The sequence below is a fragment of the Rhamphochromis sp. 'chilingali' genome (assembly GCF_963969265.1).
Source record: "Rhamphochromis sp. 'chilingali' genome assembly, chromosome: 22".
In the NCBI taxonomy this organism is placed as follows: Eukaryota; Metazoa; Chordata; class Actinopteri; order Cichliformes; family Cichlidae; genus Rhamphochromis; species Rhamphochromis sp. 'chilingali'.
In genome coordinates, this window is record NC_137950.1 from 25681264 (window position 1) to 25705118 (window position 23855).

At 42.2% G+C, this 23855-nt stretch overlaps 1 protein-coding gene across 1 annotated transcript in view; it reads right to left on the reverse strand.

The window, feature by feature from the left end:
* thrab (thyroid hormone receptor alpha b) overlaps window positions 1-23855 on the reverse strand; it is a 168591-nt gene that overhangs the window by 31938 nt on the left and 112798 nt on the right. The window contains exons 4-5 of the mRNA XM_080872288.1: window positions 17340-17718; window positions 4555-4616 (exon numbers count right to left, since the gene is read on the reverse strand). Of these exons, the coding sequence (XP_080728414.1) occupies window positions 4555-4616; window positions 17340-17395 (118 nt within the window). The 5' untranslated portion in view covers window positions 17396-17718. The remainder of the gene's footprint in view (window positions 1-4554; window positions 4617-17339; window positions 17719-23855) is intronic.

Genomic DNA, 23855 nt, shown 5'->3' on the forward strand with positions numbered 1-23855 from the left:
AGTGCTAATAATTCAAATAGGGCCACTAGACTATACCCACACAGTTTCTGTGGTGAACAGTACCGCTACGCAGCCTGTGGCACCTTTAAAGTGGTCAATGTGAGTTCACTTTCCAGCATCATATTTTTAGTTTTAGACTTTACTAGTGTAATTTTGCATGATTCACATAATAAAAAACTAAGTTACTTATGTTACTGTGACCTTTGAAGCCAAACGGTTTTAGCTCTCGTCTCTTTAAAGCTCCCCTCCTAGTAAACTGTAATGGTTTAACCTTTCTACAGCCATGCAGACGAGCACATCAGTGCACTGTGACACCGCTGTGTGGTTACAGAGGCAGCAGAGCTCACAATCAACCCCACTTACCCTCTGGTGCTACAGTAAATGTGGCCGGAGTTGAAATACTTCTTTTTACACTGGCATATGATAATGCTCTGAGGAGAGCATGTAAGAAGTGAACCCCCATTTGTAATTAGTCTTTAATTAGCAAACAGGATATTCAACAAGGTTTCCAAGTAACTAATAGGGTTAGACTGGGAGGAAGCTGTATTACATGAATTACTTTGGAAAGTCTGCAAACTTTGTTTTAAACTAAAACAAGAAAAAAGTACTATGCATATTTTCCTACTTCAGTCATTCCTTTAAGTTGTGTACTGACACAAAGCTACTCAAATTACTGTGGTCACACAATTAAACACACAAGAGCTTTACTGTTTGGTTTGATCCTAACTGAGCTGAGGTTCTCACAGCAGATACTACAGCGCCAGCTCATCTAAAGTGACAGTATTTGGATTGTTCTCTTTCTGTCCTATTTCACAGTCGTTCCTCTGCTTTAAACTCAGAAAAGGCACAGTTTGTTCTTTTTTCCATACTGCGAGACCAAAAAAGCAAGCAAGGAGACACAGGAAATAGCAGATTTGCAGACATTTCATGTGATATTTACAGTAGCTATGAAGCTGGGAGGGGCGGAGACGATGCACTACAAGTCGCAAAAAAATTCAGTGTGGGTGTTTTAAGTGCAGCCCCACACAAATCTCTGCACTTTGCACATACACGCACTGTGTGTGAGGATCGGGGTGTTGAGATTGTGATCTATCACACAGTATCACCAAGGAAGCGTCTGATTGGTCCCAAATTCATTCTGCAGCACGACAAAGACCCCAATCATAAAGAAAGAAGACTAAAGGTTCGCGCAACAGATGGTTCGGTCCCCACAGAGTTTCAGATTACATTAGGAGACGGAAGCGAATCCACAGAAGAACTGTGGCAAGCTCTCGGTGATTCAAAGAAAAAAAAAGCTGAAAAACCGGTGATGTTAAAGGCAAAGTACACAATAAGTATTGATTTAATGTAGTTTTACTTTTTCTATTGATTATATTTCTATTAAAAAAATGCTATAGAAAATCTAATGAGGGATATCTTTGAAAGCCTGCTTTTCTTTATTTTTAGCGGTTAAAAATGGATCCAGTGATATACGCTTTTGTGTGTCTGTGTGCGTACACCAAGGCGTGGTGAGAGCAGTGACTGGCAGTGTCAGTTGGGCTCTGCCTTTTTGGCTCGGTTACAGATTTTAGAGGAGGAGGGGGAAGGCAAGAAGCGGATAGTGGGAAGAAGAGAAAAAAGACAAAAGAGAGAGAAGAGCACTTGCCAAAGGCACAAAAGTGACAGTTTTCCAAACTGAGGAGCACTCGGCTTCTTTCTGTCAAATTTAAAAAAAAAAAAAAAGATAAGAAGAACTTATCTAAAAAGAGAAAAAGAAAGAAAAGTAGTAAAAGGGAGGTGAGCCAGAGAAATGACAAAAGGTCAGATGGGAGAATGCAGGAGGGGAAAGAGGTTTAAAAAGGAGTCAGAAGAACCAGAGAACCATCACATAAGATAAAATGTCAGCCCCGCTGTGTTGGCAGGGCAGGCAGCAGCAGGCGGATCCCCGAGCCGCTGCTGTGGCTGTGTTTGGAAGCCAAGCCCAAAATCAATACCGCTGCAGCTCTCTGGCTCTGGCTGCCGGCCCCTCCCAGACGGGCCACCAGCAAAACGCAGGAAAAGGAAGGAGATTTTTCAAGTGTGGCTGAGTCAAGATAAATATTTTGTCTCCGCAAGTTTCCCACCATAACACTTGCCGTTTTTGTTTTATCAAAGTGTGTGTGCATGTGAGAGTATGTCTGTGTGTGTGAGTGAAATCGGGTGGGGAGGGGCGTTTGAATCCCTGAAGGAGCCTCGGGATTGTTTCTTAGAGGTCCTTACATGACAACATCCAAGCGAGGTGACATTTGAAACTGTAAACACTGATGACACCGGAGGACAATACTACACCGATAGCTGGAGTTGAATCAACAGCTATTACGCAAAGCTAAGTGCAGCTGTGTTTATTGTCCCTTCCCTGAATGCCACTTAAAATCTATTGCTGTAAATGGATTAAATGCTGTGTTTATGTACCGCTGAAAGGGCCCGAGAAGAATTGATCAAACTACCAATTATGGCAAACGTGGCAAAAATCGTTTTGGTCAATGCGCTTTTGTCTGGTGCTTTTTGTTTTAAACAGCCTTCTTTTAAGCGGTGGACGTCCTTGAACTTTTAATAAATGAATTAAGTTAAAATGAAACTAAAATAGCGGTGGGCACAGGGTTGCTCTGTCAGAGGAGGGTTTATTTTTGCCTGGGAACATAATCCTGCAGGGGCAAAAGCCAGTTTCTGGTTCCTTTACAGAAGATGTGAAAATGCAGACAAAGGGAGCGACAAGAAACTGAGGTGGCAGAAGGCTTGTGCACTTTGAGAGAACGGAAAATAGAGTAATGTGCAAAGGAAAAAAAGAGAATCAGTGCATCCAAAATCCTTGCATTCGCTCCTGCTTATCCTTGTCAGGGTCGCGGGGGGCGCTTGAGCCTATCCCAGCTGTCTTAGGGTGAGAGGCAGGGTACACCCTGGATAGGTTGCCAGTCTGTCGCAGGGCTAACACACAGACAGAGACAAACAACCACACTCACATTCACTCCCCTATTCACACCTATAGGCAATTTAGTGTTTCCAATTAACCTATCCCCACTAACTGCATGTCTCTGGATTGTGGGAGGAAGCCGGAGCACCCGGAGAGAACCCACGCAAACACAGGGAGAACATGCAAACTCCACATAGAAAGACCCCGGCCTGATGGTGGAATTGAACTCAGGCAACAGTGCTGACATCCATGCCACTGTGCTTGCCCTGCATCCAAAATCGAAAACCTAAAATGTTTGATGCACATATTACCAGTAATGCCAGTAATCCAAAACCTCAGTCTTCAGTCTGCAGTCAAAGCTCGTACAAGTTTTTGGTTTAAAGGATGCAACAGTTTGTAACATCATCACAGCCCTGTAAGCACTTATCCTGGCATTTTGGGTGCTCTGGACTTCTTGCAATCTTCTACCGATTGATTAAAAACAAAGAAACTTTTTCAAGCTGTTTCAGCTTTTCCTTGGTGTAATCTGAGAAGTTCTGAGCTCCTGCACATATAACTGACTTGATTGTACACTTCTGTGTCCAGCCTGGAGAACTGGAAGGGGCACGACAAGCTGAAATTACACCAAATGTGCCATATGGATAATAAGGACATGAATGGCTCATTAGCGATTCATGCAAAGCTACTCTTGTAAAGTAGCTCTACTGTAAATCTACTATCTATCAAGATGATTTGGTTACCTAGGCTTAGATTATTGGCTTCATTATTAACATATTATAATCGTCTATATTTATGCTAGTCGCCTATTAATGCACTGTATGGACACAACACAATGATATTATGGTTGTTAAGGTATCCATTCACTTGCTGAGGGTTGGTCCACTCTCAGAAGAAAATTCTGACAGTGTATATAATTGAATCTCAGACAACCATGCCCCTAAGACAGACATACTGTCATACTTTCCCAGTTCAAATGAACCATGGCAGGTAAAGCATGGCACAAGCAGTCATGCAGGGAGGAAGCCTGCTGGGAGGGGAAACATTTGGACTCAGCCTTGGGAGATATATTATATTAAATCAGCTATCCTGTAGACTTGGATTTTTATGTTGGTGTTCCTCCCACTCTATCGCTCCCAATCTCTCACCTCCCTTCCTCACTCGCTTCTTCCAGCTCAGGGGATTTGGAGCTGTCACTCTGACAATGAACTGCATCCAACATGAAAACAGACAAAGCAGAAGGCTTTCGTTTATTGATGACAGGTGCCAAGATGTTTTACTTCTTCTCTTTGCTCTTGACAAATTGAAAGTGTAATGTACACGCGGCAGGAATCAATCTTGTGCTTAACTTCTTTGCAGTCACTCACTCAGTGCTTGGGTACACTGTGGCGAGACTGAGAGTCCTTTTTTATAAAGCAAAAAAGATTCAGAGAATCCAAAAATATATCAAACACCTCCAAAACAAAGTGCTGGAAAAGCAATTTTCAAAATGAATGGTTACCTATATTTGGAGACTGTTTGTTCTCTAAAGTAAAGGGGTACATCTGAAGACGTCAGGCATATTTCAGGTAAGAGAAGTGCTTTTTTCTTAGGTGCCACTCCAGAGAGTCAATCCATCAGACACTCACCAGTCATGCTCTTCACCGAACATTGGCTGTTCTTCCTCTTCCTTTTTGGGCCATTGAGCCACCTGAGAAATAACAAAGGAACAAAGAGAGACAAGCAAAGAGGAACAATCAACGCCTGTAAATATACAACACTTATTTCTGTAAAGCTGTATGTATGTAGGTCATAAAGAAAATATATAGCCAGGTATGCCAAACACATCACAGTCTGAGCTGAATCAGACAAATCACATCTGGAGGGGGTTTGGCTCACACTGACATCACATTGCAGGCAGGTGTCTGGTTGTTCAGCCAGACAGATTATGTGCCCTCAATTGTGATTTTTCAAATTGCACATCAAAGAACTGCAGACAAATGCTTTCTCCGCGAATGGAAAATAAGTAGATCTGATACAATAGCACCGTTTCCCTTTATGCCAACAAAACCAATCAGCAATGTGGCCACATCGTGAGGGGAAGCCAGCAGATATATTATGTTCCATCCAGTGGTCACTGATTATAAATACAGGTAAGTTCTGTTATATGTCTTTAGATGACAGATGGTAGCTTTGAGCTTGCATTTTGGCAAACACATGGTCAGCACTTCTGTTTATAGAGATTCGTCAGCTTCAAAATCAAGCTAATGAGAATCAATACCAGATGGAAATATCATTTTCCAAGTAATCCAAGTCTCCACGTTAATATCAGGTATAAATGGGCTCCAGGACAGATCTATAAACAACAGATCGAGTGACTAAGAGATAATGTAATCTGTATAATTCATGCTAAACCATATATGGAAAGTAAACTGGCTTCTCTATTTGTGTAAACCTTCTCCCTATATCCATTTACCAGCCAAGCATCTGGTACTCAAATCACATAGAGATATAGGAGCATGATTTGCCACCATAAATTTTAATTTTCAGTTGTAACTGAGCTCTCTAGACCAAAAGTTAAGTCATAAAGTTTATGTCAAAGAAAAAGGCAGCTTTACTTGCAGCAAATTGATGCATTTTGGCAGTAAAAGCTGAAAGTGCTCCCAAACTGAATCCAAGTAGCAGGAAAAAGACTTTGCGGGGAATACTAGTAAGGTCCCCAAAACCACGCCAATTACGAGAGCGCTCATGGGGAAACCCCACAATAGCAGCCGAAAGACAAGAACTGCAAAGAGTGTAGGTGTCAACCATGCAGCCAAAAGCAACACGCATTCACAGCAAGGATGTGCACACACACCTGAAGCCACGCTGACACATGTGGAAGGCATGTAAAGCGCAGATGGGAGCTGGCTGCTTGCAGGAGAGTTATGAAAGCAGAGAGAGGTGAGGTAAGGGGGGTTATGAAAAGCGAGTACAGTATGGGCCGGAGTCAGCGAGTGCTCCCTGCAAGTCTGGGATGTGTTTAGAATCCCAAGAGTCCAGCTCTTTGCTCTCTAACAGCCTCCGGCTCTCCTCCCACACCAGGACCCTTTAACGCCAGCTCCAGGAGAGGGAGCAGGACTCCATTACAACCATAAATAAACTGAGCTCCAACTCTGCTGGACTCAAGGTCACAACACACAAGCCTCTGAGTTAAATTTGCTCTGTGACAGAGATGTATAAGAGTGTACTCTTTATTAATGGGTGAAAGGATCCTTCCTCTGCTGCTACATTTTAATCTTATGAAAGGAGTTTTTAATGAGAGAGTCGCTGCCTTTCTAATGACATAACCGGGTTCAAATGGCGGTCACGGCAAGCCGTCCCTGATTAGCTACTGCAATAAGACATCCAAAGACAGGCATCTAGAGAGATGGATAATTTAATAATTTAAATACTCTTAACTTAAGCATATGAGTGGATTTGAATAGTAAACTTAAAATGGGACTGAACTTCCTAACTCAAGTTGACAAATCATCCCTTTATTAAGTAAAGTTCATGCAAGCTGTTGCCCTGTTAGCCATCAACAACAAATAAATAAAAGGTAGGTTAGTCTCCTCCAGACTGTACATGGATAAAGGAGCGTTAGCCACTGTGAAGTCAGCCATTGTTTGCATACTTGAATTCAGAAGTCTCAACTTTAGCTTATTGCTGTTGCCATCTTGGTCTCTAAAGCCACCATTGGACAATAGTGTAAGCTCCAACTTACCTAATACTAGCAGTGAATTCACATTTTTAGACCCAGCACACTTTCAAGAACGCAAGAAAGCAAGTGTCATCTTAATCAAAAAAAATCATAACACGCTTTTCTATTTTCTAGCCTTTTTGTAAAACAGTAAATCTGAAAACTCACGAATAGCAACAATATGAACTGTTTCATGAAATAAATCCAAAAAAGCATCAACATGGACAGTTCAGTGGCTTGATGAGCTTTAAAATCTAGCTGATGCATTTAATAAAGAATAGCTTTAAGCTTGATATAATTTGAACAAATGACTTGCAAAAATATTCAACTGCCATCCAGACTCCATGAACTGTATGGAGGAAGTTAGCGTTTTAACATGAGAGCGTGGCTTCTGGAGCCTTCTTGCTTTATGAAGCGATAAACTCTCTTAACCTAAATGAACAGAAAACAGAGGTGATTGTGTTTGGTCCCTGTGACCACTGCGACTTTGGCCCCTTAGAAATGTTTAAAAAAAAAAAAACCTTTGCGAGGAACCTAGGAGTGATTTTTGACTCCAATGTAATGTTTGATAAACAGATCAATGCTGTAATCAAGTTTTTTTCATCTTCGGCTACTTGCTAAAGTGAAGCCATTTCTCTTTTTTAGAGACTTTGAGAGAGCTATCCATGCCTTCATTTCATCTTGCCTCGACTATTGTAATAGTCTTTACTCTGCTGTTAGCCTGTCATCAGTTAGCCGTCTGCAGCTGGTCCAAAACACTGCAGCACGGTTACTAAGTGGCACACGCAAGCGAGAACACATATCTCCCATACTGGCATCATTACACTGTCTGCCAGTTAGTTTTCAAATTAATTTTAAGATTTTATTATTTGTTTTTAAGGCGTTGCATGGGTTAGCACCCTCATTCCTTTCCGATCTTTTAAATTGATACACTCCTGCAAACTCCTGCAAAATCACTGAGGTCTGCAGAATTCAAGTACAGAGGAGATCGGGACTTTGGTGCTCCTAAATTGTGGAACAAATTGCCCCTTCACATCAGGACCTCCCCAACACTGGAAACTTTCAAAACCCGTCTGAAAACCAACTTTTACTCCCTGGCTTTTAAATCAGAATGAGTTTGTATGACTTTTATTGATCTTATGTTTTACTCAAATCTTCTAATTTGATGATTGTTTTTCTTAACTTTTATCATGTCTCCCTATGTTTTTCTCTTTTGATTATCTTAATTGTACAGCCATGTGCCATATAAATAAATTTGACTTTGACTTTGATAAAGCACTATACTGCCATGATTGCAGCTCTCAGTATGTCTTGTTTACACAAAGACAAAACAAAAAAGTTCTACACTAAATGAGCTCCAGTCATGTTACTCATTGCTTAATGTTTCTGTGGCTATATAGCACATTTTTCTTCTCTGCTCTCTTGGTCAAAAAAAAACCACACGTCTGATAAACAACATGTTTTATGTTACTGCTTCTAAATGAGACACAGGCTTTTCTTTTCTCCTGTAAGAGAGCATGTTTTTGTGTTTCACACCAGCAAACATTGTCTCCAACTGGGAAACATAACAATATAATTACCTGTCAGGCTCACGAGTTGCTATAATTGTGCATGAATGCCGGCTCAAACTACCCTTCATATTTTAAACTGGTTTTAATTATAGCAGTGTCTTGTTCTCAGCTATGGTTCCCTTTTGCACTTTTCAGAATACAAATGTGTATTATACTGGGCTCTTGAACAGCCTGTTGAATTAAGGCTTGATTTATCATGACTGTTGGGTATCTTCTTTAGTGGATTTCAGTGGTCAAAAGCACGGTATAATGTTACTGGCACTGACAACCGTCTCCATTTCTAGCAGTTATGCTGCTCACCTGTGAAGCAACACTTCTACATAAAACAACAAATTGATGCAATATGCATATTTTACAAAGTAATACCTAAAGAAATCCGAGAGCCTTTGAACACGGCTGTTGTTTTTCATTCACTTTGTGGGAAAACATGTCAGTTAAAGTGCCAGTAGGATGCGAAAAAAAAAAAGAATTAAAGCTGTCACAGCAGCAGAAAGATGCGATGGGGTTTTCACTCAATGCCACTCAAAGGTAAATATCTCTCCCTCTGCCAACTGGCTCCAACATCACTCCACGGAGCTGCTGGAGGCGACAACCATCAGACTGTCAGCTATGTGACAGCTCAGTCTTCCAGTGCAGCAGCATGTTGGTGCAGATGGGAACATCAGCAAACGGGATGACATCAGATACTCATTAATCAGGTCTCTGTCACTCCTACAAGGACTATACTTCTATACTACACTAAACACTATCCTATACCTCTGCATTTCTGTACAGAGAGTTTGCACAAACCCTAAGGTGCCGCAACACAAGCTCGGCAACGTGAGCTCTGATGAATGATGCAACAAATGGCAGAGTAATGACTAGTGATTCACTGAAAATTATAACAAAATAATAACAAAAACACAGAAACAACAGCTCTTTCTGACCAATTTTAACTAGTGACAGGAAAAAAGGAAATACTTTTCCCTAGCAACCGGTGGTTGCTAACTGGTCTCTAGGCCTTTGTGACCAGAGCAGCCAGCTAGCCTTAGCTAGCTAACGTGGACCACTTGAAAAACAGCGAGAAGATGAGGATCAACAGCAGCCGCAAGTGCAGAGAAACAAACTTTGTATTAAATCAAAATAAGAATTACGTAACCAACAGAGTGAGTTTCTACAAATATGCAAGAGAGGTTTTTAGCCACAGTAAAAAGCATGCTATTAGCATCAGCTAAAGCCATGATAAAATAGGCTATAACCCACCCTAACTTCAAATGTAGTCATGATGTCACATCCACATTGTGGTACCACAACTTAGAACTTATTACCAGATGGCAATGCCTAAAATCAAGGCTTTAATATGGGAATCCAGAAGCTAATGAGTCATATTACATTGCCTATCTCTGCCTTTTATATACAGTCTATGCAGTAACCTCAGAGGTGTTCTTTGTTCAAAGAGCTCTCATTAAAAAAAGACAGACATTGTGACGAGTGACCCTGAAAAATAAAATAGCTGTATAATACATAACATAATGGCATAAAATGACTGTATTTTAAAAAGTGGTTTAGTCTGAAAGCTTTTACGGCTGTTTAGATTCACAGTGGCATGTTGCATCTTCATCTGTTATGATGTTTTGTTGCTACAAACAAACAGAAAAGTAGATTTGTTTATATATATATATATATATATATATAATTGTATTGCACAGTTGAGGAAGACGTTGGTCACTTAGCACATAGAAGACCTTCTGTTCATGGGTTTAAACTGAATATATGTTGATGGAATCTGAGTCTCTGCAGGTTGAGGCAGGACAGCGTGTGCTATACGAGCATACCAAAGTAAGTTCAATTCCCAGGTCTTGCTCCGCGGCGAGATACAGATTGCAACACAGTTCTAAATGTGCGAGTCCTGTAGACTGTGCCTCTCGGAAAACTCAATGCACATACTCTACATTCTCCGCAGTAAACAGTATAAAACCTAAACTGGCGTTCAAGAGCAGCAGATGAATTCCTTGCGGCTCGACATGTGTGCCGAATGTGGCCGCGCGGTCCAAAAACAAATACACAAGAGAAGAAACAAGAGTTTGAGCCAAAAGGATGACACAAACAAAACACATAGTGCTGACCTGATGTAGCAGTGGGAATGTAAAATATGCATGGCTGAGGTACAGTTCTAGTTAAAGCCGCAGCTAAAGATGTGCACAGCCCTCATGCATGGACACTGTCTGTTTTTCCCCACTCTCCTTCACACTGATATCTCGTCCACTCGTGCTATGTTTAGCCTGCTGACCCACATGGATACTCTCTGCCGCTCCCTCCCTTTTATTCCTATCCATGGAACTTGGTACCACCCAGGCTCCTCTTATACAGTCAGCTTCTCCACTTGTGACTCTGACAGTGAGCGCGACACAGGTATTACTGGTCTGTCAGGTAACTGACACTGGAGGACTTAATAATAAAGATATAGATACACTACATAAAAAGCAGCCAACACCAGTCACAGGGAACTACAGTGTAGATCATTAAGGGTAAATATATATTTCCCCCCGTAAAAAGACAGACAATCTCTGAATACTCTAGCTGTTTATGACATTCAGGCCTTAAATCCTCCCCTCATTAGAGACATATACATTTTTAAAAATAGCATTTATAAAAGGAGCTAAAACAGCTGGTGAGAGCATTTGTTGTTGACTATATTTGGCTGCGGATTAATGCACATCTGGCACTCTAGACCATGTTAATGATGCAACATGTCACAATGAGCCATCAGTCTCCTCTCCCGTGGAACCAGCTCCCAGTTTGGCTGCAGGACAAAGACGTGAAAACCTCTCTACATTTAAACTTTGCTCTTTGATAAAGCTTACAGTTTGAACTGGATCAGGTGACCCTGAATCAACCTTGTGTTATGCTGCTAAAGGCCAGCAAATATTTATTTATAGAGCTCTGCAGGCGCTCTGTAGATAATCGGTCCTACTAACAGAGCACTCAAAGCGCTTTCCTACTACAAGCCTCATTCGCTCACACAAGCTTTTTTTAAACCTAAAATTCACAGTGACGGATGCATCAGGGACAACCCAAGGATGGTATCTAGTATCTAGGAGAGATGGGATCGAACCGCTGACATTCCAATTAGGAGATGACCTGCGCCACCTCCTGAGCCACAGCCGTGGCATTACACACACACAGCTTTTCATAACTTTTGTATGTTGTAACCTCAGTTAAAGTTAAAGTTTTTCTTTATGTAATCAATACATATTTGTAATATTTTTACCCTCCTAACCACGCTCACTCTTCCTTTTTCACACTTATCTACATTCTGCCGATACTCTGCCTGTGATTGGCTAGAGTTTGTTGCCTTTTTTAATCTAGGTGAACGGAAACTGTCTGCTCTGAAGCTCGTGCATCTTAGACAGAACAACACAAAGATGCTCAAAATAGCCTGGAGAATTATATCCATAACAAACACTGAAAGAGGCCCCTGTCCTATGTTTAGAGGGCCACAGTCGCCTATTGTTGTGCTTACATGCTGCGGGCCAACAGCTGCGTCTGCCCCGTCCTATACATCCAGAGCTAATGGACACTTTGTTCCCGCCACTCTCTAAATTACAGGCTGAGGAAGAAGGGGATGTAGTATGCCACAGAGTGAAAGCAAGACAACTCCCTCTGATTAAATCCATAACTCGTAGTTAAAAGCTCAAATATAAACAGCTTGAAATGTTCTGAACTAAAACCAAAGGGAAACACTTAGTAGGTATTCGACTACATTTAACTGGATTTTTTTTCCATATCCAGATGTGTCTGGTGTGCACATATACACTCTGTTATAAATATAGAGGTTCAGACTTATTTATGTTGATACTGTGAAGTGAATATTTTTTTTTTAAAAGAAAGATTTCACTAAAGCTGCAAGTTCGTTTAGCAAATTTGACAGGATGAATAAAATTAATCTGTCATGCAAACATAGTAGCGCTGAAGTCTATTTATTCACACAATTCTCAGTCCAGACTAATGCACACGACAAAGCAAATATAGACTGATATTGCATGAATCAAACCAATTCTCACTGAAAGTTTTCACAGTTTCATACTGGGCGTGGTGGTTTTACATGATCATGAGAGAGAAATCCCAGTGCTTTTGCCAGTATGAAGCACTTGTTTTACACGTAACCACACCAAAGAGATCTGCAGCATGTATTTGCTGTTATTTCTGTGATCATGATATAATAACTCAAATTTATAACCCAAATCGAACAACACAAATGCAGTTCTGCCGTGAAATGTTCACAGCTCTTTAAAGTATCACTGAGATCCTGCAGGGGGACTTTTCTTTCACAAATGCAGAAATAAAACCTGACAGTGTTTCAGTCAATTAGTCTGAGGTTTACGCCGACTGACTCACAGATTGACACCCACCCACCTGGCCTTAATGGGTACCCGCCTCTCACATTAGGGGTAATTGTGAAATAAACTCTGGTTTAAGAGCTTTAAAAGATGGTAGACTGCAGGTCACACTGATCTCAAACAAACGAGGATGATCAAAATACATTTTTAAGTCCCCAACGAACAAAGGGAGGGGACGTTTAAAGCTATTTCAGCTAATCCCCTATTCACCACAGGTCGCCTACAGTGTCAAAAACATTTGGCAGATTTTTACACTGGATGCTCTTCCTGACACAACCCCCACAAGGATCTGTATCTCCTCATGGGATCAAACTGGGGATCTTTTGCTTGGTTAGGCAAATGTGTAAACCACTACACTCTGCATCCACAAACAAGGGAACAGGAAGTAATAGTCGTAAAATCCATAGGAAGAGAGCGAATAACAATGCTTTTAACGTGGGCACAGCAGGACATCCTCATGTATAGGGGGAAGGAAAAGCTGAATGTTGTTTATGTGCTCAGTTCCACCAAAGACACTGTTGTGGGAAAATCTGACCAACACAGAGACTTTGGCAGTGAGGAAACAAACCTTCACTCGTTCTTCACCTTCAATCAAAGGCTCATTCAAGTACATTGTACTTCACCAGATTCAATCAAATGTAACAATTTTACTTATGTAACAAAATTACAGGGAAAATTTTACATTCAAGTCAGAAATTTGGGCAGATTTTTTTTTTGAGTGCATAAAGAAAAAGAAGCACAAAACATGCTTGAAGATCAAAATATGCAGATTGAGTGACACAGATGGCGTAAAAATTCACTTCAGGTTTATTTATCTAAATAACACCAATAATCACCTCAAGGCGCTTTATACTATATGATAAAGACCCTGCAGTGTTCTGGAGAAAACCCCAACAATCAAACCATTTTCCTTCCCAGCAGGAGCAGCCGCGGGGAGGGGCAGCCGTGCCCGGTTTGAGGGTGGGGGCGACAGGAAACAGCTACAACATGTAGACGACTGTCTGCAAAGCTTTGCAATCAATGCATAACCATGAAGTCCCTTAAAGCAGTCCACTATGCACTGCACTTAATGGCTGATAATATCATTCTGCTCCCTGTTTTCCTCCTGCCTGGCAGCTCCATCATCAACATCCTTGGTCCAGTATATCCACTCTCTCTCCTCTCAACATGTCAGCCTTGTCTCGCTAACTTTGTCTCCAAACTGCTCTGCCTGAACTGTCTCTTTCAGACTCACTGATAATCATTTCATCTTCAGCTCCACCATCTTTTTGTCAGTGCCACTGTCTCCAAACCATACATCATAGCAGGTCTCATCTTGTAAACCTTCCCTTTCACTCTTGCTCCTATCCCCAGTTTTTCACCTTCATCTTTCAGTTAAATGTCCCATGACTGGACATTTTATGCACTACGTTCAGATGCAAGAGAGCAGACATAACTGGAAATAAAAATCACGTGAGGATCGTCCCACTTTTTCAAATAAGTGACAATTGGAATAAAACGTAGTGTGCAAAAACGAAACAAACAAACAAAGAAATTGTGCAGCGCAGAGAGCCAAACAATCACAGCTGGTTTTATTTTTACCATAACACTGTGCGGCTTGTATATAGCGTCATCAAAATGTGCGAGACCATCCAAGGAGGGGACGCTCTGCAGGGATACTTCTATGTCACAAACTTTTTCGCCCGCCATTCCTCTTCTCGTGTTTGTTTTGCATCTTCCAAGCAACAGTGACGCCATAAATCGCGGCTGTCAGTTACAAATTTTAAACAAGGTTTAAAAAAATATCTGAATGAGAACGTCTGGCAGTGACTGTTCCGAAGAATTCAGACTAGAATCTTTACACGCCGCACACACTGCACGGCGTTATCTGCTGAATGTAAACACCAGCTGAGCCCAACTGGAACTGATCTGGTGGGACTGGTCCTCATCAGCCAGCACCTCCAAACTGCATTCATAATCGGCCTGACAGTCGTTAAGTCCATCTCTAGGTTTACATACGGCATATGATTTGGAGAAAGAGCACATATTCTCCATGTGTGTCAATGTCATTGTTTTCCTTTGCAGGACAGGCGTCCTCCATTTGTCTCTACGTGTAGAAATTAAGAACAGCAGGTCTGTTTGAGGCTGAAGTGCGTTCCCTGACACAAATCCAACAGCACGACACAATTACTGCGAGCCATCTTATGTTATTTACAGTTGAGAGGAGCACTTAATACTTATTGTACACAGAGAAAGCCAACGATTCCACATGCAGACAAGCACCACCAGCTGAGCTGTGATCGTCTCTCGTGCATGATGGATGGGAGGATCTCACATAAGTGCAAAGGATAAAAACAGGCCTCGCGCCTCGTGAACAAAGTTTCCTGGATACAAGAGACTACACAACACTTGTATGGTGTAAGCCTTTACCACTGTTAATGCAACACAGTGCAAGCAGTCTTGCGTCAGCTATGGTGACATGTTCAGAGGAGTGATGCAAGGAAGAATCCGACATGTGCAGCAATTTGTGCATCTTAATATGTTAATAGGAGCACGAAGCAAAACAGCATCAAAAGCGAGTGCCGAGAATGAAATTTAGTGCATAGAATGTATATTTGTATGGATTTATTTATAGAAAAAAAAAAGAAAACAAAAATCAGCTGAACAAGGCTGACGACGTATCAATCAATCTTTAGGAGGAGGGCGTATTCTCCGTCTGCCTTCTGGTATCCAAAACACCACTTTAAAGGACCGGATCAGATCACAACAACTGGTTGACAACACGCAGAAGGGAGGGGTAGAAATTTAATAAAATCCATTGTCATGCTGAGCACACTAGTGATATCCACTCTAAGCAGAAACCACTCCAGTCTGTAGCCTCGGGAGCTTAATTCATCGTCCTTTTAACGTGCAGAGTACTGCAGCCAGCAGGTACAGGTGTAAACAGAGATACACTCAGTTATTACACCCGCACATGTGAAATGAAGCAAGATGTCTTCTGCCACGCCGACTTTCTGTTTCCCCCGGCAGCAGAGCTGTTAATCTCCTGACAGGTGTCCGTGTTATCTTAGGAATCCGTCGGCCTCTGACGGTGCGGAACAGGCAGTCAGTCCCTCCACACGGTAACTAAAACATGACCTTACATTTTACATAAATTTGACTGCGGAGACGAAAGACTGAAAACGTTCCGGTGTTAAATTCAAACACTGCATGTTAATGCCGGTGTCCAGTACTGCCTTCAAATGCTCGCTTTATCCTCTGACTGCTCAGCCTGTAAATGGTATATACCACATGGTGTAAATACAACTACTCATTTAAGACAACAAGACGACAAACCTGTAAGGAAGGGTCTTTTTCGGCATGATTTAATCCAAACATTTCATGTTTTTGTGACAGTTTTATCCAAAATATATACATTTTTTATTGTAATAAGTTAGAGTTCACCCTGAAAATCAAATGTAGGACATGCAGAGAAGTGGTGTGACAGAAGAAGATACTCGTTGAAGGTAGATGATCTACTGTGGTGAGCCCAAAAGGGAGCAACCAAAAGCTGAAAGTGCTATTAATCCATCTGTTCAAATACAACAGGACTGTGAGCAGGTTTATGTAGGACCTACTTCCTTTCTACCGAACTACCCCCATCAACTGTATCGCTGTGCAAAACGAGCTACCCGTGACCTCATGCTCGTGACCGCGTGGCAGGATGTAAACACTAATGGGAACCCACTCAGCTGAGCTGTAATTAGCTGGCTGCACGCTTTAATTGGCGGATGTAGTCAGACAGTTCCGACATGAAACTGCACACACATATCTAGGTCATGATTTGTGGAAAGAGGTGTTGCTATAGTGTACTTCTTAAGATTCTGACCACCAGCTAGTTTCCACTAGATTCATGCCAGAGGAGAAACACGTATACTTGATTTAAGGGTGAAACAGATTTCTGTTGTGTTAAAATTGCTCATTTAAGAACTTATGGGCAACAACAAATACTATAAAATAAAGACCTGATGTGATTAAACAGAAGCTTTCATGAAGCTTTCAACACTTATTTTGTGAAACCACAAAACCAACCTGTCATTACACCTTCAAATAACTGTGAAGGCGACGTGTCTTTACCTTCGACATTTCACAGTTCAAATGAAAGGAAATCGTGGTGCTTTCTAATTAAAGACTTGTTTCAAACCCAAAGCAGCCTGATATACAGCGATAACTATTTCCTTTACCCAGAGGCCTCTTCCATACAGAGGGGCCCCTTCCTCTAGCAGTATGAGAAAACAGTCCATTCCACTAATATTATGTTTTCATTAATGAGAAGGGGCTTAAAAAGCGCCATGTTTGTTTGCATTTAGGCTAGACTGACTCAGCCTGAAGAAGCTGAGCGAGGGCGCGGACGTCAGGGTCAGGAGCAGCTGAAGGTCTAGTTTCTCAGAAACAATTCAGACAAGAGGGAAAGGGCAAGAGGGAGAGAGGGGCGAGTGGTACGGAGGAAAAAAGAGAACACGACGATGCTTAGCTTATCTTGAAAAATGAATACTGCCTTATCAGAAAACCTCTTTTCTACAGCACTAAGAAAAAAATCATGGCTGCTTCAGTAAAGATACAACCTACAGTAGGAAAGCTAAAGGTAGAGAAGGAGATGGGATGGCTATAAAGGAACTGGTACGACTACTGCTTACTTTTAACAGCCATTATGAAACAACGATGCCATTTCAAAATTTCAAAATTTGCTTCTGAGGCATTAAACTGTGTTAACGTTAAACAATAAATACATAATTCAAACTCACTGTTTCTCTTCTCCCTCTGATGGGTTAGAGTCCTGCTCCTTGGGCATGTGTTCCATTCACCTTAATTCCATCCAGCAGCCAATCATGAGAGACTGAGGCAAGCCCCACCCTCGGATGCACACTTGTCATTCGCCGGTTGGGACGAGTCGGTCAACAAAACATAACAGGGGCCAGTCCCTAGGGGCCGGTCCCTGGTGTCCTCGGAAGGTGGGTTTTGGGCGTTTCTCCAAAAGGAGTGCACCCGGTGTGTTGTTGCTCAGGGTGATGCTGGAAAATATGAAAGATGATGTAGGTTCCTCGGGTATATCAGCTGGCCTTGAGGCCAGGGCTGGAGGTGGATGACAGTCTCAGGAACGCAGTGGCAGGACTGGGATCCAGGCTGGAAGAGAACAAAGGTCACACTCAGATTAAAAAGTCTCCAGATATGAAACAATGGGAATATGTGCACGACTAAAGCTCCCATCTATCAGGACAATAATGATCACTTAATGATTAATACACTGGAAAAATAGAAACCACATTGAAATATCAGGCATAGATTGAAGTTTAGACTGTCCTTGGGCAAGATAATAACCCCAAGTTGCTCTCTGATGAATGTGTGTGAATGTTAGATAGAACGCACTTAGAGAACGCAGCAACCACGTCACTAATTATGGAGGAATTATGGCTTAACTCTGAATGAAGGTAGTTAAAGTAGTTGTAGTTTCGGTGGACAGCAACAGAATAAAGTTGCTACAAAGACAGCCACTGAAGACCTGGTTGTTCTCGAAACAACCTTTTCAAAGACAACAAGACATTCCACACAACACCACAACACTCATTTTAGTCCTAAGAGTCCAAACTGACAGTGAGTTTCCTGTGACAGCAGGCTGGAGAAATCTGGAAGTGTTCATATCAGAGAAGCTGCAGTCACAGAGTCAAGGTTACTTTTTTCACTACAATGCTCTATAAAAATGTGTCGGAGAGAATGATCCCAAGATTTGAATCACTAGGAACCAAGGTAGACACAGAAATCAGACCTCAACTCTGTAAAACCCAACCCATCTCAAAACCTGAGACACAAACTTGATCCGAGACCTGACATGTTGCTTTGAAACAGAAAGCATTTATACAACACTTCTACCCAACGTGCTTTACAATTTGCCTGTCAGTCACGTACAAAAAAAAACCAAAAAAAAAAAAAAAAACCACACAAACAGCAATGGCAGCAAGTCATAGAAAGTCATACAAGGCAGTGGCCTAACCACAAAGAGCAGTTGGGTAAGCGCCTTTGCCCTAGGACATGCAAATTTTAGGAGCTTGGAACTGAACCCAGACTACTTCATAGTTTAGCTACAATTATCCCACACATAAGGCATTTTGGTGCACGTTGTTATCTTGGCGCTCCCTCCCAGTGGGCATTATTTAACTACCCATCTGAATGTATGATCTGCATGAATGCAGACAACTGATAAAGTCAGAACGGGACACCAGACCGAGTCTACAGGCAAGAAAAAGCTAAAAAATAGCCAGGTTTGAGGTCTTGTGCCACGAACGATCAAAAAAAGTCTTCTGAATTTGTTTCACCAAGGATGTGGCCATACTACAACCAAACAAGTACTTCACTACATGTTGTGACCACTGAGTTAAGCTGTCAAATCCACTGAGACTCATACTCCATCTACCATTACATGACCCTTGGACATAAGAAATAGAGGCTTTTACTCATGCATGCAGAAGCAAATAGATTTTTTTCCCATTCACACGCAAAGTTAAAGCTGGATAAGTTGGTCTGAAGGTCAGAAACTCTGTCACGTTCAGCTGTTACTGGTGCCATTACTAGTTCCTGGAAAACTGCTTAGAGAACGTCACCTCTTGCAAAGGGTTAAGTAGTTTTAAGATTAGCAGCTGAATCCGTGAAAGGGTATGTGTGTTTGTGTAAGTACTAAGAGGATCTTGATCCTTTAACCCCTGCCCTCCTCCCTCTGTTGTTAAAGGAAGGCTTCTTTCTTTCCTTTGCTAACCCTTCATTCGATAGCTTTCTAACAACAGAGCACACACAGAGCACAAGAATGGCCACAAATGAGACCAAATTAGTATTACTAACATAGAGAATATGCTGTGTGCAATACTGTTTTAAAAACAACCTTTCTAAACAGGAAAATGAGGCTTTTATCAGTTATTTTGTGGCCATATTAGCAGAAGGTGACTGATTGTGAAACCCTGAATCTGATAATATCAGACCGATGGTTGCTGAAAACAGTAAGAGTGCAAGATAAAATCCAAATGTGTGGTGGTGCACCAAGATTTCTTTAAATCATTTTGCATATCAATCCATTTTCCTCCACTTAAAAATAATTTAAAGACCAATGTTCATCTGTAAAAGCATGACCACTAATGAAGGTAGGCTACATCATTTATCAGTGCATGCAAATAAAGTTAAATGACTTCTATGTTCTTCTAATATATAAAGATGCAATTTTCGACATAGGTAAGTAAATATCTCCTCCATCTCCTCTTTCCTTATGTTTGCAGAGGTGTATATATGCAGGCCCACTGCTCCATCTGTCTGCTGATTGTATAGGAATTTCTTTTAATTATGTATTAATAACATTATTTTATTGTATGATGCCTTGGTGCCAGTGGATTTTAACATGTCTCACACTCATACAGTAAGACAAATGGTGGGGGTCTAGTAAGGAAGTTGGGGGAAGCAGACAACTTCACAGGAAGAATCTTTTGTATCTTCTCTGACGGACTCTTCTCTGAGGTAGCAAGGGAGTGTGAACCTTAAGGTGTGAAACAGCTGTGTACTGCCTTTTGTTCCTGAAGAAGGTATTTAACTGAGAGCCATGTTAGGCTCGGGAGACTCTGCTGGCCGTCTGCCCCGCGGTCATGCAGGCTCTCCACCAAGCTCAGGTTTTTCTGTTCTTTCTTTGTGATTAAAGAATGTTAGCTTCCTGAGATTCCTGACACCCCTCCCCCACCCATCACCTTCACTCAATACCAGGTTGAGATGCAAATGAGGAGACTTCACTCAGGCAAGTCTGCTGGACCAGACGGAGTGAGTCCCCTTGTCCTCAAGGCCTGTGCCCCCCAGCTGTGTGGAGTCTTTCATAAACTGTTTATGCTGAGTCTGAGTCTGCAGAGGGTCCCGGTGATGTGGAAGACATCATGCCTCGTCCCTGTACCAAAGACGCCTCGTCCCAGTGGCCCCCAGGATTACAGGCCCGTGGCACTGACCTCCCACATCATGAAGACCCTGGAAAGGCTCATCCTGGACCAGCTGCGACCCATAGTAAGACCACATCTGGATCCCCTTCAGTTCGCTTATCAGCCTCGTCTCGGAACAGAGGACGCCATCATCTACCTGCTCAATCGTGTCTACACCCATCTGGACCAGCCGGCGAGCACTGTGAGGGTCATGTTTTTTGACTTTTCCAGTGCTTTCAACACCATCAGGCCGACCCTCCTGGGTGATAAGTTAGCAGCGATGCAGGTGGATGCTTCTCTGGTGTCCTGGATTGTTGATTACCTGACAGGAAGACCACAATATGTACGTCTCCCACAGTGTGTGTCTGACAAGGTGATTAGCAACACAGGGGCACCACAGGGGACTGTCCTCTCCCCCTTCCTCTTCACCCTCTACACCACAGACTTCAGCCACTGCACAGAGACCTGCCATCTTCAGAAGTTTTCTGATGACTCTGCGGTGGTTGGATGCATCAGCAGGGATGATGAGACAGAGTACCGGGCTGTGGTCGACTCCTTTGTCACGTGGTGTGAGCAGAATCATCTGCAGCTCAACGTGGCAAAGACCAAGGAACTGATCGTGGACTTCAGGAAGACCAGGAAACACTTGACCCCTGTTTCAATCCAGGGGGTCAGTGTTGACATTGTGGAGGACTATAAATACCTTGGAGTACACATTGACAATAAACTGGACTGGGCTAAAAACACCACAGCACTTTACAGGAAGGGCCAGAGTCGTCTCTATTTTTTGAGGCGACTGAGGTCCTTCAACATCTGCCAGAAAATGCTGAGGATTTTCTATGAGTCTGTGGTGGCCAGTGCGATCCTCTATGCTGTTGCATGCTGGGGGAGCAGGCTGAGGGTCGCAGATGCCAACAGACTTAATAAACTGATCCGTAAGGCCAGCAATGTTGTGGGGATGGAGCTGGACTCCCTCAAGGTGGTGTCGGAGAGGCGGATGCTGTCCAAGATAAAGACAATGTTGGATAACACCTCCCACCCACTCCATGACATGTTGGTCAGTCACAGGAGCTCGTTCAGTGAGAGACTGAGATTACTGAAAAGCACCACTGAACGACACAGGAAATCATTCCTGCCTGTGGCCATCTCCCTGTACAACGCATCCACTTAACACACTGTTTGCTGCTACAGCTACACATGTTTCTTTTCCAAATATTTATTTATAAGTGACTTATGTATGTATGTATGTATATATATGTATATATTGTACTATTCTTAGTTAGCGTATTGTCTGTCTTGTCTTAATGTTGGTTTAAAATGGAGCACTGTAACAAAAAATAATTTCCCCCAGGGATCAATAAAGTATTCTGATTCTGATTCTGATTAGCTACCGCTCACCGCTCGTCTGCAGGCTTTATTTAATGGAAAACTTCCACAACACTATATACGGTGCATCTACTCACTATCCATTTAATCTGTTTGTTAATGCAAATATCTAATAAGCCAGACACATGGCAGCAAACAGAGCATCAGAATTCAGGGAAAAAAGGTGATTTAGGTGACTTTGGATGTGCCATGGTTGTTGTCCAATGGAGACACAGGAGATTCACATCATGGATGTGCAGCTGACAAATGTGCAGTATGTGTGTTGATGCCCATCCACCCATCCATCCATCCATTCGCTTCCGCTTATCCTTTTCAGGGTCGCGGGGGGTACTGGAGCCTATCCCAGCTGTCATAGGGCGAGAGGCGGGGTACACCCTGGACAGGTCGCCAGTCTGTCGCAGGGCCAACACACAGGGACAGACAACCATTCGCACTCACATTCACTCGCACATTCACACCTAATGGCAATTTGGATTTTCCAATTAACCTATCCCCACAAGTTGCATGTCTTTGGACGGTGGGAGGAAGCCAGAGTACCCGGAGGGAACCCACGCAAACACGGGGAGAACATGCAAACTCCACACAGAAAGACCCCGGCCTGATGTTGGAATTGAACTCAGGACCTTCTTGCTGTGCGGCAACAGTGCTAACCACCGTGGCACCATGCTCACCTATATATATGTAACGAAAAATAATTTCCCCCAGGGATCAATAAAGTATTCTGATTGTGATTCAAATGGATTGCTGCTGGACTTTGCATTATTGGGCCCTTACCAACCACCGATAAATTTCTGAATGCAGAGTTGTATGTGAGAATAATAAAACTGGTTTTATTAACATTGCAAACATTGTACAATCATCAGCTAAAAATTTTAATAAACATCTGTTAAACAAAACAACCTTTGTCGACTTTTACTTCGTTGTGAACCTTTTTACATCCTCTTCATTTTTTCTCTACATTTCCTCACTGTATTGTGTTTGCCAACAGCGAGTTATAGGGAAGTGCTAGTGCATGTTTTTTTCTAATTTGTTCTAAATTGTAAGATTTCCCGCACTGGAGGCCTGGACTTCACTGCTGGAGTTTCTTCCAGTTTTTAGTCCTAAAACTAAAGACTGTCAGTTTTTTAATGTTCAAGTGTTTCCATCAATTTTCTCCAGAGTCCAGATCACAGGGGTAGAGTCTCCTCTCCTTGGCTACTTCCAGCAACTTTTGCAACAAGGCATGAGCCCATGGGGCTAGGCCCAACCGAGCTCAGCCCCATAGAGCTACACAAGCCTGGGCCTCAGTGGGCTCACTAGCTGGGTCCTGTGCAGCGTGGATCAGTAGTAGTCGAGTGCAGTCACTGGTTGCAAATACTGGCTACATGACTTTTTGCAGCACTTGTCCCCTGTTGGCCATTAAAAAGACTGCAGGTTTAACACACTTCCACATTGGCTTCACTTTTCAGATTCAAAGTCTAAGTCTATTTTTCATACCATTTATGGTCCTACCAAAAATGGGCTTCCAAAAACTTTGATGGTGGTGAATTTTTTCTGTTTTCACACCGTTTAAAAACAGTTACTCTAAAAACACTCCTTTAGTGTTAAATCAAAAAACACGGGCTGTTTACTGATCTCTGCTATTGACCAGGCTTCTTTAAAGCTTTCAACCTTTAAAAGGACATACAGTAAATTCTGAATTCCACCCAGAGAGCTCCCTAACCTTTGTATTGATTTATAACAGGCATTAACTTTAATTCATGTTACTACAAAGACTGTTGAGTCATTAAACAGATCGTCCAAACTCGGCACCATGTTTGACAAACTCTTCCACAACTTCTCTCTTCTATAAACTCACTACCTGTGAGTTTATGCAACACAAAGTGGCACACGGTATCATGATCACAGATAGGATTGAGCCTCGAGCTTGTTAAGTACTTGTGAGGCTGTATCTGCTAC